Here is a 15345-nt window from a genome sequence, read left to right on the forward strand (position 1 = left end):
GGAGCAGTGGCACAATCATGGCTCAATGTAGCCTCAATCTCCTGGGCTCCAGTGATCCTCCTACCTCAGCCTCCAGAGTAGCTGGGACTACAGGCACGTGCTACCACACCTAGCTAAGTTTTGTATTTTTTTGTAGAGATGGGGTTTTGTCATGTTGCCCAGGCTGGTCTTGAACACCTGAGTTCAAGCAACCCACCCACCTAAGCCTCTCAAAGTGCTGGGATTCAGGTGTGAGCCACTGCACCCAGCCTGATCATTACACATTGTATGCATGTATAAAAATATCACATGTACTCCATAAATGTGCATAACTATTATACAGCCATAATAATTAAAAATTAAAGCAATTAATTTTTTAAATAGCTAGCCAAGGTGACACATGCCTACAATCCCAGCTATGGGGAGGCTGAGGTGGGAGGATCACTTGAGCCCAGGAGTTCAAGACCAGTCTGGGGAACATAGCGAGATCCTGTCTCAAAAAATAAAAATATCAAAAAAGCTTGTGGATTCTGAAGCATTATACTTGATGTGGGATTTTCACCCTGTCTCTTGTTGCCCGTTTTCTCCCACCTGCAATTCATCTTCCACATTACCTCCAGAGCAACTGTTCTAAGCACAGATTTGATTTCATCACTCTCTTCCTTAAAATCCTTTGATGGTCCCCATTTTCTTCAGGATGAATTCACATTCCTTAGTACCACCCAGCAGGCAAGTCCTAAACTGGCCCCTGCCTGCCTCTTCGGCTTCATTCCCCTGTCACTCCAAAGATGCTGCAGCCCTTTAGAACTACTTTTGTTCTTAGAAGTTAATAATGTCTCATATCGATACCTTTACACCAATGGCATCTTTTCCTTAAGAAACAAAACAAACAAAAACACTCCTCTTCCTTTACTCAGCCATCTCCTTCCAGACCAAGCTCAGGTATCACACCAACTGAGAAAGTGTGCTTGGCACCCATGCCTACCTCTTCAACTGCATTCATCACAACACATTTTAAGTTTGCCTACTTGCCTGTCCATCTCCCTGTCTGGACTATGAGTTCCTCCAGAGCAGAAAGCAACTTAAATATATTTGTGACTTTTTTTTTTTTTGGAGACAGAGTCTTACTCTGTTGCCCAGGCTGGAGTGCAGTAGCACGATCTCGGCTCACCACAACCTCCACCTCCCAGATTCAAGTGATTCTCCTGCCTTAGCCTCCCGAGTAGCTGGGATTATAGGCACCTGCCACCACACCCGACTAATTTTTGTATTTTTAGTAGAGACGAGGCTTCACCATGTTGGCCAGGCTGGTCTCAAACTCCTGACTTCAGGTGATCCACCCACCTCAGACTCCCAAAGTGTTGGGATTATAGGCCTGAGCCACCGTGCCCAGCCCTTTGTGTCTTTAGTCAACAGTAGACAACCCGGCTAATATAGTTTGCCTGTGTCCCCACCCAAATCTCATTTTGAATTGTAGCTCCCATAATCCCCATGTGTCATGGGAGGGACCTCATGGGAGGTAACCGAATCATGGGAGTAGGCTTTTCCCATGCTGTTCCTGTGATAGTGAGTAAGTCTCACAAGATCTGATGGTTTTATAAAGGGCAGTTCCTCTGCACATGCTCTCTTGCCTGCTGCCATGTAAGATGTGCCTTTGCTCCTCTTTCCCCTTTCACCATGATTGTAAGGCATCCCCAGCCATGTGGAACTGCAAGTACATTAAACCTCTTTTTCCTTTTTTTTTTTTTTTGAGACAGAGTCTCACTCCTGTCGCCCAGGCTGGAGTGCAATGACACGATCTTGGCTTACTGCAACCTCCACCTCCCAGGTTCAAGCAATTCTCCTGCCTCAGCCTCCCAAGTATCTGGGATTACAGGTGCCCGCCACCACACTTGGCTAATTTTTGTATTTTTAGTAGAGACAGGGTTTCACCATGTTCGCCAGGCTGGTCTTGAACTCCTGACCTGAGGTGATCCACCTGCCCCGGCCTCCCAAAGTGCTGGGATTACAGGCATGAGCCACCGTGTCTGGCCTAAACCTCTTTTTCTTTATAAACTACCCAGTATCGCGTATGTCTTCACAGCAGTATGAAAATGGACTAATACACTGGCCCAGAGTGAACACCTCCATAAGCCTGTCACATGAACAACTTCTGAAAATTTGCTTTAGAAGCTTTATCTAATTTGGAATTAATGAGAGACAGAAATGAAGTGAGAAAATGAAGGGGGGAAAAGGTTTATCAAAGGAAAAAGAAAAACTAGAATCCTAAAAAAATGAAGCAATTTTGGGAAGTAATCTTGAAGTGGGAAATATGGTTTTTAGTCTGATCATAGAATGAGTCTCACTCCCTGAATGAGTGTGACCTGACCTGGTCTTTCTGAAAGATCACTTTTTCCTGTGTAATTTAGTATGCATATGAATCACACATAGGCTGACTGATCAACTGCTGAAGATTCTGCATCTGTATCACAAGATGAGAACAATCTAAACAACAGCAGAAATTTTAAAAAGATATATCATCAATATACATAATCTATTATAGTTACACCTGTTATATTTTAGAAGGAACTATAGGAAGCCTACATATATTAGTATACAGTACAAGCTATATTAAATAAAGGACTTGCTCCCTCTAATTTCATAGCAATCATAACACAGCGCACCAAGGTCAAGAAATCACTGTGAGTTCTCCTGTTCTGTATTTAAGGAAAGATTAAGAGGCATAAGCTCACAGGGTGGTCTCCTGTCCTTTCTTCATGAGCACTCTGGCCACATGGACAACAATCCTGAGATGGGACAGTTGGCACTTAATTAGCTGAATGCCCAGGACCAGCCTCTACGCAAGATGTCTTATATACATTAGGCACCTCACTTAAACTACTCTTCCTAAGTTCAGTCACAATCAGCAACAAAAATAAATTTTGATGCTTATAAGTATTCATTCAACAAATATTCACTTAAGAACTACAAGTAGGGTCTCTGAGAGCAAATGAACTTGTCTATCTCGCTTACTTTTGTATCCCAAGATGTTGGTGGAGTGCCTAGCACATAATGGAACATAAGGACTGGAGGATTTTGCCTCTTAAGCCTCTTGAATCTGTCCATTTCTCTTCCTATGTCCTTCCACTGACCTAGTCCCAGGCCAGTCCTGCAGACTAACTGCCCTGCAGCCATTCTTGCCCCTTCTAATTCTGGATTTCTCAACTTCAGCACTATCGACATTTTGGGCTGGATGATTCTTTGTTGTAGGGGCTGTCCTGTGCACTATAGGATGTTTGGCAGGATCCCTGGCTTCTACCCACTAAATGCCAGTAGCAGCAACCCCATGCCATGCCCCAGCTGTATCAACCAAAAATGTTTCTAGACATTTGGCAAAATCACACCTAGCTAAGAACCACTGTCCTAGAGCTGACTTGACCTCCTCTGTCCTCAGCCTCAGCAATTCTTACCCTCTATAGTTGAACTCAAACAGCATCAAGCAAGAAAGCATCTCCCAGCTGGGCACAGTGGCTCACACCTGTAATCCCAGCACTTTGGGAGGCCGAGGTGGGTGGATCACCTGAGGTCAGGAGTTCAAGACCAGCCTGGCCAACCAGTGAAACCCCATCTCTACTAAAAATTTAAAAAGTTGCTGGGTGTGGCAGTGCAAGCCTGTAATCCCGGCTACTCAGGAGGCTGAGGCAGGAGAATCACTTGAATCCAGGAGGTGGAGGTTGCAGTGAGCCGAGATAGTGGCCACTGCACTCCAGACTGGGCGGCAGAGTGAGACTCCGTCTCAAAAAAAAAAAAAGGAAAAAAAAAAGCAAGCATCTCCTGATCCCCTGCCACCAGAGCAAACTGATTCTCACTGCTGGTCTCTTCCACAACGATGCTCTATTTCTTTACAGCATTTCTCACAATAGTAATGAAGTGGCAGTTAATGTCTGACTGCACCACCAGAATATAAGCTCCTTGTCAGCAGGAGCTGAGTCTGCTTTGTTCACTGCTGGATCCCCAGGGGCCTGGTACAGTGCTCAAAAATTAACTAGTCACTGAATGAATGAGGCAGGCACTCTGCCAGGGCACAGGGATTTGAAGATAAAGGAAGATTCCATCTTTGTGACCAGGATGCTGAGCACAGAAATAGCAAATAAGTTTCATCTCCCAGGCAAGCTCAATTAACTGGTAACCAAACTGAGAAGCTGTGCATGTAAAAATAAGTTTCTTCTGAGGCAGCAAAATACAAGATACCACATTCCAAAGTGAAGTGTTGGGCCAAGATGCAAAGTTCCTTAAGGAACAGTTGCAGACTCATCCAAATCATGGTAGAAAGGTCCAGGAGGTGGCGATCAGAGGTTTTCAGAGGTAGCTGGCATTCTGTGACGCCTGCTCCACCTCATTCAAGGGGGAGCAGTGGAAGTCTGTTTCCCACTTCCTTACGCCCAAGAAAAGGGCTCAACAAAATTACCAAGAGAACTCACTATGGGTCCATGAAGTTGGGTGGGTACCATGTCTGTGTAACTAACACCTGAAAAATATAAAGTGCTGGCTGGCTAATTGCTCTGAGGACAAGAGAGTAGTTGTCACTCCGCTGGAATCAGCCCACCCTCCCCTAGTCTGAGCAAAGGACGTGGGCCACATACAACAAAGAACCAGCAGAAGGTCACCCTGGGCCTACTCACTGGGCAAAAGAGGCTGAAATGAGAATCTCCCATTATTATCAGATTCTTAGGATCTATGGAAGGAATAAACAACCAAACGGAATGAAGAGGCATTTGGTCTCATCAGGGGAAAAGCAGGTGACCACTCCTGAGCACGGCGGTGGCTGTGGTCTCTGAAGGATGCCCCTTGAAAACACTCAAGAAAGAATAAGCTCCGGCCGGGCGCGGTGGCTCACGCCTGTAATCCCAGCACTTTGGGAGGCCGAGGCGGGCGGATCACGAGGTCAGGAGATCGAGACCATCCTGGCTAACACGGTGAAACCCCGTCTCTACTAAAAATACAAAAAATTAGCCGGGCGAGGTGGCGCGCGCCTGTAGTCCCAGCTACTCGGGAGGCTGAGGCAGGAGAATGGCGTGAACCCCGGGGGGCGGAGCCTGCAGTGAGCCGAGATCGCGCCACTGCACTCCAACCTGGGCGACGGCGAGACTCCGTCTCAAAAAAAAAAAAAAAAAGAAAGAAAGAATAAGCTCTGACACCTGCACAACATCCCAGAGAGCTCCTGCACTCATTCAGGAAGAAGTTTCCTGTCCTCATTTCCTTCCTTTCTTCCATGTGCTCCAACACAGGAGGGATCAGAAACAGGTTACAGAGCAGAAAGAGAATCATCAAGTGATGAAAAGTGAGAAGATGCCCACTGTGGCCACCCTCCCTTCCTCCACTGCAGGCTTTCTCCCTGCAGCAGGCCTGTACTGGGAGAGGGAACTTAGGCTTTAAGTTCTGTTATGCTTTAGGACTGAAGACCCTAATTGCTGAATTCACATTCTGTTCTGTAGTGTGAAGTGACCACAGAAATATCAGGCCCACCTGAATTTTCATCCAGGGGCAGGGGTGCAAGACAATAGAAAGAGCCAGTGGAAGATAAAGAATAAAGGGATTGGCTACACATCCCACAAGGTGTGCTTATTCAACATGACAATTACAGCCAGCTGCCTACCCAGCATCACTTATCTATTCTTCTTCCATAAAGGAACCTACCCCTACATAACAAATATTTGGGAGACCAGTCCCGAGATTCAGAGGTAGGTCAGATTGGTCTAAAAGTAACCCCTTTCTCCTTTCAAGAGATTTGCTTAAGAATGGCTCTATAAGCATAACTGGGACCAATGCCAGGAAAGGACTGCCCAGGTCCTGGGTCAAGTTCTTCCTCCATCTTCTGACAGTCCTCTCAAAAGCTGGAGGAACACCAAACTGTTAGAGAAATTATTCTGAAACTATATCTGGGCTTAGGAATGGAAAAGTGCCATGATGAACAAGGCCGAGTCTTAGAAAGGCAGGGTGCCAGGTATGCGGTGTAGGCAGCTGGTAGGAAGTGTGGATCTAGAGCTTGTTGGAGAGGCAGCAGGCACGGTTAAGGCCAGGCGCAGTGGCTTATGTCTGTAATCCCAGCACTTTGGGAGGCCAAGACGGGCAAATCGCTTGAGGTCAGGAGTTTGAGACCAGCCTGGCTAACATGGTGTAACCCCGTCTCTACTAAAAATACAAAAATTAGCCAGGTGTTGTGGTGGGTGCCTGTAATCCCAGCTACTTGGGAGGCTGACACAAGAGAATCGCTTGAACCCAGGAGGTGCACGTTGCAGTGAGCTGAGATTGCGCCACTGCACTCCAGCCTGGGAGACAGAACGAGACTCCGTCTCAAAAAAAAAAAAGTCAGGTTAAGTTTTTCTCTCACAATGTGATAACATTCATTAACAAAATGAACAATATTTAGATCTCAAGAGAAAGACCAAATGCAGTTATCAAATCACCATATAAGTTAAAGGTATATATTTGATCATCACTGAAAGATTTATAAGGGCACACTTGAGCTGTGTTTAACAAAGCTCCATATTAATATATCCATGCAAGAAAACAAGTTTCCCAGATAGATTAATTAACCAGATATTAAAAACAGAAACAATCTACTTTACAACTTCTAGGGCAAGGTAAAGGGCTAACAGCTATCACAGACACAATGTCAACAGTAAAGCCAGGGAGAGGAAATGGGTTTTGACTGAAGCCAGTGTCTTCAAGACATCTGTTGTTCCGGCCCTTCTTTGGGTAACAGCCTCGTGATTATCTTCTGAAGCTCTCCTCTCAGTTCACGTGGTTCAGTTGAGACTGACAGCCCCACCCACTCCCCTATTTCTGGAGACGATCCCAGTGGTTAACAAGGGTATAACAAGGGCACTCATTCCTCTGGCTAGGCAGGCAGCCCTGGGTCTAGTTGGCACTAATGAGAAAGAAAAGCTATCCTTCTGCTGCAGTTACTGAACTGGTAGAACCGAAGGTGGGGTTGCCAGCAGCAATCCTTGTTCTCATATGAGGAGAGCTTGCTGAGAAGTAAACTAAAGAGGGGAAGGCAGAGGTGAGGAACAGGGACAAAAAGAGATTCCTGATGACATCATTCGAGCACCTCGATCCACTCCTGCCAGAAATTTCACCATATATATATATATATTTATATTTATATTTATATTTTTGTTGTTGTTAACCTTTTTGTTTTGTTTTGTTTGAGACAGAGCCTCACTCTGTCACCCAAGCTGGAGTGCAGTGGCACAATCTTGGCTCACTGCAACATCTGCCTCCAGGGTTCAAGTGATTCTCCTGCCTCAGCCTACCAAGTAGCTGGGACTACAGGCATGCACCACCACGCCCAGTTAATTCTTGTATTTTTAGTAGAGACAAGGTTTCACCATGTTGGCCAGGCTGCTTTCGAACTCGCCTTGGCCTCCCAAAGTGCTGGGATTACACACGTGAGCCACCACATCTGGCCTCATCCTATATTTTTCAATTATCCCAGTTAATAAACTGGTTAATAATAAACTCATTAATAAGCTAGGTCTGAGTTGGGAGTCTGTCACTTGCAACCTAGTGCTGTTAACTAATTCTAGCCGCAATGTTAAACCACTAGTAATTCAAAAAGAAAAAGCGATCACAAACTTCTCTGACATTACCAACTTTATGCTAAAATTACTCCCACCACTTCCTAAAATAATCTTTCCTTGTCTCTCTTCTGTTTAAACTCCTACTTGTCCATGAAGCCTCCCTAAAGCTCATGCCTCCTTGTAAAAGTGTCGGAACCGCCTCGAGGATGTTTCAACCCACAACATTCTTCTGTCTTCTGACTTTCTAAGCAATTGTTGTGTACCAGCTCAGGCATTCAATTGCTTATTCCCCTGTGTTGTTATTCAGTCCTCATACATACATCTTGGCCTCATCTCAACTAAACAATAGCCAAAGGCATGAGCTATAATTATTTGTATCTCTGACAGCATTTTCCACTGTATATTCGGACGACAGCATCTTCCACTGTACAGTCTAACAACAGGTCTCAGGTTTTTAGAGAAAGTTACCAGAGCAGGAATGACTCTCAGAGCATGAAAATGTTCAAGTTATATCAGATCAATCACATTTGAGAAATAAAAGGGAACTATAAACACTACATCAGAGCAAAAAATTTACCTTTACTTGAAATAAATTTGAAAGGATGTCAGTTAAGATCAACCCAATTAATCAATCCATTCATTCATGCATCCATCAAGTATTTATTCAGCATCTACTGGGTACCAATCACTTTCTAGTGGCTAAGAATACAGCAGAGAATAAGACAAGGTCCCTGCTTTGATAGTTAGCTGGACTATGTACCTCTCACAAACCCCCCAAAAGAAAGAGACCCTTTAAAAAGGCTCTGTGTGGCCATTGGCATCTCTAGTATAAAATCCATTACGTTATAAGCCATGCTTCTCATGTGAAGTATCCAATAAAGGTATATTCACAAAGCATTAAAGCTAAAATGAGGCTCTTAGAAATACAGTCTCGTAGTTTGTAAACATTTTTTAAACAATGAAACCCTTCCCAGAAAACAAGTCCACACGAAATAGATAAGAGGGGCTACTCCCAACCCACAAGGCATCTGGGAGTAACTCAGTTTGGGAACCACTGAGGATCACAATTTGTGCTGCACCTAGGAGCAGGCCAGACGGTCCCCACTCTCAGGCCAGGCCTCTTTCTAATTCATCTATTTGTTGCCTTTGGCCAAGAACACACTCAAATATATCTGTTTAATGAGTGAACTAATCAAATACAAAAATGATAACTAATTTCTTGAAATAAGGCCAGTATGAGATACTGGTCACCACTGAGGCCGAACATAACTTGAGCTAGACCCAGTTTTCAATTCTCCTTTTCACAGAAAATAACTCATTGATTCAAAATGGCAACAGAAAGCAGGAAAGCAAAAGGGAGCAGAGAGGTCAGGGAAAAATTACCATTCATTACGAGTAGATTCTATGTGAACCTATTTTGCTTCCTTATGCAGGTTAATTCTTGGATATTTGTTTCCATACTTAGTGCACAAAGGAAGTGATACATTATATATACACCATACCCCCACACACAGATACACAAACACATATACACACTGATCTACAACCCTCTATTAGTAATCCTGAAATCCAAAATGCTCTGAATACTGGAGGGGCTTTCAACTTTTTGTTTCTAATTTTTAATTTTTTTAATTTTATTTTTCTGATTTCTAATTTTTTTTTTTTTTTCAAAACAGACCAGCCCTACCTAGAGATCTTTTTGTCCCTTATTTGGCAACTAAACTTGACCTGCCCTGTACTTATTTGGTGGCAAAATGACTAAACTGACTTGAGGCTAGGTATAGTCTGTATTTTCCTGAGTGTGAAGAATTGTGGACTTGTATATAAATGGTTCGATTAAATAATGATGGCCCTGAAATAATAAATTTTAACTCAAAAACACGTTTTAAAATCTATACAGTAGCAACTAACAGAGAACAAATTATTTAAAAACCAGAAGTTTCTAAGCTAAAAAGGATCTTGAGAGCAGTCAATCTAGTAACACCATTTGTGGAGCTAACTAATTTACAATAGACTGATTACCTGCTACCTACAGCCCAAGGCAATGCATTTTTGTGACCACTAGTCCCCATTCTGAAGGCTCTCCCTGTGGGAGTTGTTTTTTTTTTTTGTTTGTTTTTTTTTTGAGAACGGGTCTACCAGGCTGGAGTGCATGGCACAATCACAATCACAGGCACTGCACCTCAAACTCCTGGGCTCAAGCAACACTCCTGCCACAGCCTCCTGCCTCCTGAGCAGCTGGGACTACAGGCATGTGCCACCACACCTAGCTAACTTTTTTTATTTATGTATTTATTTTTGAGACAAGGTTTCACTCTGTCACCCAGGCTTAAGTGCAGTGGTGCAATCACGGCTCATGCAGCCTCAACCACCAAGGCTCAAGTGATCCTCCCACCCCAGTCTCCCAAGCAGCTGGGACTACTCTACTTTTTTTGCAGAGATAGGGTTTCGCCATGTTGCCCAGGCTGGTCTCAAACTCCTGAGCTCAAGCAATTCTCCTGCCTCGGCCTGCCAAAGTGCTGGGATTACAGGTGTGAGCCACCACGCCCAGCCTTTATTTTTATTTTTTTTTTGTAGAGACAGGGTCTCCTTTGTTTCCCAGGTTTGTCCAACGCCTGACTTCAAGCAATCCTCCAGCCTTAGTCTCCCAAAGTCCTGGGATTACGAGCATGAGCCACCTTAACCAGCTTGTTTTGTTTGATACTTCCTTCCCTCAATTCTACTTCTCGAAGTTTGGATGAGTATAGAAAAGGCTTATCAAAATACAGCATCAAATACCTGTTATATTGAGAGGAGGAGACGATAACGAATTTACAGTTAACAACGATCTTCTGAGGGCCAGGCACAGTGGCTCGCACCTATAATCCCAGCATTTTGGGAGGCCAAGGCAGGCGCATCGCCTAAGGTCCAGAGTTTGAGACGAGCCTGGCCAACATGGTGAAACCCCGTCTCTACTAAAAATACAAAAACTTAGTCTAGCGTGATGGCGGGTGCCTATAATCCCAGCTACTCCGGAGGGTGGGGCAGGGAAAATTACTTGAACCTGGAAGGTGGAGGTTGCAGTGAGCTGAGATCACCCCACTGCACTCCAGCGTGGGCAAGAGTGAGACTCTATCTCAAAACAAAAAAAAAAAACACAATGATCTTCTTAGTCCAAAAGGACTTACAATTAGTGAGCTTACAATCCATTACAATTAGTGAGATTATTAACAAGTTGGTAATATTAACTATATGATCAAAGTATTCTGATTCAAGGATATATTTCAAAATAAGGTTTAAGGACATAAAAGAGTTGATAATATAATAGCAGCAGTAGCCATGACCATTTAATGAGGGTCTGTTATGTAGCAGGAACTGTGTGAGGTGCTTTACATACCCGTCTTATTTAATCCTCATCATCAACCCTGCAAGGAAGGTATTCTGGCCTCCACTTCAAAGATGAGGAAGCTCAGAGAGGTTAAATATCCTTCCCAAGATCAGACAAGGAACAGCCTGGGCTGTTTGAGAAACCATAAAAAGGGGTGCTCAAGAGCACAGCTTAGGCTGGTCGTGGTGGCTCACGCCTGTAATCCCATGGGAGACCAAAGCGAGCGAATCACGAGGTCAGGAGTTCGAGACCAGTCTGGCCAACATAGTGAAACCCCATCTCTACTAAAAATACAAAAAATTAGCCAGGTGTGGTGGCACGCACCTGTAATCCCAGCTACTCGGGAGGCTGAGACATGAGAATCACGTGAACCTGGGAGGCAGAGGTTGCAGTGAGCCGAGATTGCGCCATTGCACTCCAGCTTGGGTGACAGTGTGAGACACCATCTCAAAAAACAAACAAACAAAAAAAGCACAGCTCAGAGCCAGCCTGGCTTGGTTTGAAGCCCAGCTCTGCCACGAATTAGCTGGATTGTTATGCAAATGCATCCACTTCATCACCTATAAAATCGGTATAATAATAGTACCTATCCCACAGGGGTGATGTTGTGAGGATTAAATCAGTTAACATATGTAAAGCAATTAAGAGAGTGCCTGATACCTGTTAAGACCAATGTAAGTATTAGCTATTATTATGATCAGTATCAACTGGAGCCAGCAATCAAGGCCAAATCTGCCTAATCACGCAGCTCCTCTTTTCCATTATGCCTTACAAGTTAACCACAGGCCAGCTGCCTTCACCTCCCATGACACCTGTTGGCACTGTCTGCCTCTCATTTCTCTTGTCTGTTCCAAACCTTATGATCTGTGGCCATTTCAGGACTGCAACAAAATGTCTCTCTTTTGGTAAACAGCCAAGCATGGAATGAAAGCAAAAAGAAAAGGATATAAAATGAAAAATTCGGGCCAGGTGCGGTGGCTTACACCTGTAATCCCAACACTTTGGGAGGCCAAGGCAGGCAGATCACTTGAGGTCAGAAGTTTGAGACCAGCCTGGCCAACATAGTGAAACTCCATCTCTACTAAAAATACAAAAATTAGCTGCGCATGGTGGTACGCGCCTGTAGTCCCAGCTACTAGGGAGGCTGAGGTAGGAGAATTTCTTGAACCTGAGAGGTAGAAGTTGCAATGAGCCGAGATCGAGCCACTGCATTCCAGCCTGGGCAACAGAGCAAGACTGTCTCAAAAAAATAAAATAAAATGAAGAATTCTAACACCTGATGCCTTTAAGTCACCTTCACACTGCATGGGACTTAATAAACAGTTAACTCAAAATTAATCTAGGCCAAAAAAATCACACAAAAGCAATAAGGCACCTAACTACACACAGATACATTAAGTTGCAACACATGAAACAAAGACGAGCAAGTACTATAATATTAAGTACATATTCCACACTTACAAATCTGGAGCTTTCTCACCCTTATGGTAAGACATTTTTTCCCAGCCTCTAGAACCAAGAACTACTAAAAAAGTACATGCTCAGAATTCATGCCATATAATTTAGCCATTACACAAACACTTGCACTGCATACTCTGGCAGTACCTGGCACTGTGCTTGGGCCAGGGTTACAGTATTTACAGACAGCACCTTCTCTTACGGAGCTTACAATCCAGCATGGGTAAGGACTTCAAGCAAATGTATACTGTGGCATTTCTAAAAACTACTCTGTTAAATTTTAAAACCTTTTGTAACCTCCTACCAAAAAAAAAGAAAAAGAAGAAAACTAAAACTAAGGAACAGATTTCAAACCACTTAAAAATACAGCTTTCCTCCCCGTTGCTAAAAGTGGCTTTCTTGGGCCAGGTGCGGTAGCTCATGCCTGTAACCCCAGCACTTTAGAAAGCCAAGAAGGGAGGATCACTTGAGCCCAGGACTTCCAGACCAACCTGGGCAACATAGGGAGACCTCCGTCTCTATTTTTAAAAAAAGGTGGGCGAGGGAGCAATATCTAAAATCACATACATGGCTTTTTCCAGTTCTGACTTGCTCATAGTCTCTGCACACGTTTATGATAAAGAATACTGTATTTGGCCGGGCGCGGTGGCTCACGCCTGTAATCCCAGCACTCGGGGACGCCGAGACAGGGCGATCGCCTGAGCTCAGGAGTTCGAGACCAGCCTGGGCAACATGGCAAAACCCCGTCTCTAATAATGAAAAAATACATACTGTATCGGGGCATCGCGGGGCACGGAGAGGGCAGTGCAGGGTCGAGGCGCCCGGTCCAGGCTGCGGCGCCGCTACTCACCTCTCCGAACTGGAAGGCGGAGACGATGGTGACAACGACGCCCAAGAAGCACACGTAGAGCCCATACCTGTGGGACAGGCAGGTATAGGTCTGTCTCTGCAGGAGCTTGAACAGCATCACCCTTTCACCGCCACGCCACGCCCCGAGGAGCCTGAGCCGCCGCCGCCGCCGCCGCCTCAGCGAGCCGCCGTTCAGGGGCCCCGGTCGGGCCGCCGCGCGCAGGTCACAGCCTCCGGGCGCCGCTCATTGCAGCTCCGGCAACGGACGCCCGCTCGGCTCCGCGCCGCGGCCGCCGCTTCCGGGAGCCGGGAGCCCACGCCCTCGGCGCGGCGGAGGCGGACCTGCGGCCGGCGAGGCGGCCGGCGCCGCCCGGGTCTGGCCGGGCGAGAGGCGGCTGCGGCGGCGGCGGGGTCTCCAGCGCCACCTGGAGGACGGAGGGGCATAGGGAAGGTGCGCGCCCTCCCCACCTGCGCTTGCGCAGCGGGCCCTGAGGGCTGGGCTGGGAGGGGCGGAGCTGAGCTGAGCTGGGATCCACTTACCCGGTTGGGCAGGCGACCAAGAGAAAACTGCCCCCTGCGTCGAGACTGTGCCATAGACGTACTATAATGCCATGAATATTTTTGTGCATAAAACCTTCTCTGCACTTAGCATTCTCTGCAGAGTGCTAAAAGGAGATGCTGCATGTGGCTCCTTTCCTCCAACCCCCAACTATATTGTTTGAAAGAGGAAACCTTTGGGTTAAATCTGCCAAAACCGAATTTCATTCATTCATTTAGTCGTTAAATATGTAATTTGTGCCTGTTAGGTGGCATAGTGCTTGGTGTCAGATATTCAAAAATTAAATAGACCTGGCTACTGTTCTCAGAGAGTCTAGTGGGGGAGATAAACATGTAAACCACTAAATACAAGAGTTGTTATGATAGAAATCATGCGATGAACTGGAGGGGAACCAGCTCAGGGGTGGCCAGGTAATCCGACTTTGACACCAGGTTTTTCCTACGAGATCCTTTCCTTGGTGCCTCTGATTTACGAAAGGGAGATCTTTTTCTTAATCCCAATGCACCCTAGTTAATAAGATTTTTTTCCTAGTCACCCTGGGAAACAATACACTTATCTAATGTTGCCATCATTCAAAGCATTTTTAAAAATATCTTGGGAACCAGCTTCAGGAAATACTCAAATCTGCACCCTCAGTTTGATGGTCAGGTGGAATTAACAGACTTGCAAAAGGAGTTAGCTTCACTCCAATCCAAGGCAAGATTTTTACACTTTGCTGTCACTTCTTTTAATCCTTCTTTTAAAAAAGGTGATTGATATATGCTCTATGTACATGGCAAAAGATTATTGCAGTTGTACAAGACACATATAGTTCTGAGGTCTTTTCAAGCATGATAACAGATCTGAGGACTTAATCAGAAGGGGTAAAAAAGCATGGTAACAGATATAAAAACATCTGCCACTCAACAGGACTCTCAGGATAACGGCCAACATTTATGTAGCATCTACCATGTGCCCAGCTCATCTAATCCTCACAATAATCTTATAATGGAGATACCATTATTATCCCCATTCTACAGATCAAGAAACTGTGATGAAAAAAAGTAACTATCTAACATCACACAAATAGTAAATGACAGAATTGAGATTTGAACCAGGTACTTAGGCTGTAGAACAGGGCCAAGATTAGGGGAAGGTATTGTGAAATGAGTCATGCAAGTTTGGAGTGAGATTCTGTCTTTGTTTATAGTTTTGATATCGGGGCTGGGTGTGGTGGCTCATGCATGTAATCCCAATACTTTGGGAGGTCAATGTGGGAGGATAGCTTGAGCCCAGGAGTCTGGGAGCCCAGAAGTTTGAGACCAGCCTGGGTAACATAGACCATGTTCGTATTAAAATAAAAAAAAAATTTTTTAACGTAAAATAAAACATAAAGTTTGGGTATTTTGCTTTTCATGGGTATTCTTCAGTAATGTTTTTTGTTTTTTTGTTTTTTGGGTTTTTTTTTTTTTTTTGAGACAGAGTCTTGCTCTGTTGCCCAGACTGGGTTGCAGTGGCGTGATCTCAGCTCACTGCAACCTCCGCCTCTTGGCTTCAAGCAATTCTCCTGACTCAGCCTCCTGAGTAGC

At 44.9% G+C, this 15345-nt stretch overlaps 1 protein-coding gene across 2 annotated transcripts in view; it reads right to left on the bottom strand.

Annotated features, from left to right (window-relative positions):
• Positions 1–13542, bottom strand: part of GNPTAB (N-acetylglucosamine-1-phosphate transferase subunits alpha and beta) — an 89756-nt gene extending 76214 nt beyond the window's left edge. For both annotated transcript variants that reach the window (XM_019038895.4, XM_055358782.2), the window contains exon 1: positions 13220–13542. In XM_019038895.4, the coding sequence (XP_018894440.1) occupies positions 13220–13336 (117 nt within the window). In that variant the 5' untranslated portion in view covers positions 13337–13542. The remainder of the gene's footprint in view (positions 1–13219) is intronic.
• Between the last annotated feature and the right edge of the window lie 1803 nt (positions 13543–15345).

The sequence above is a fragment of the Gorilla gorilla genome, chromosome 10 (assembly GCF_029281585.2).
Source record: "Gorilla gorilla gorilla isolate KB3781 chromosome 10, NHGRI_mGorGor1-v2.1_pri, whole genome shotgun sequence".
Lineage (NCBI taxonomy): Eukaryota > Metazoa > Chordata > Mammalia > Primates > Hominidae > Gorilla > Gorilla gorilla.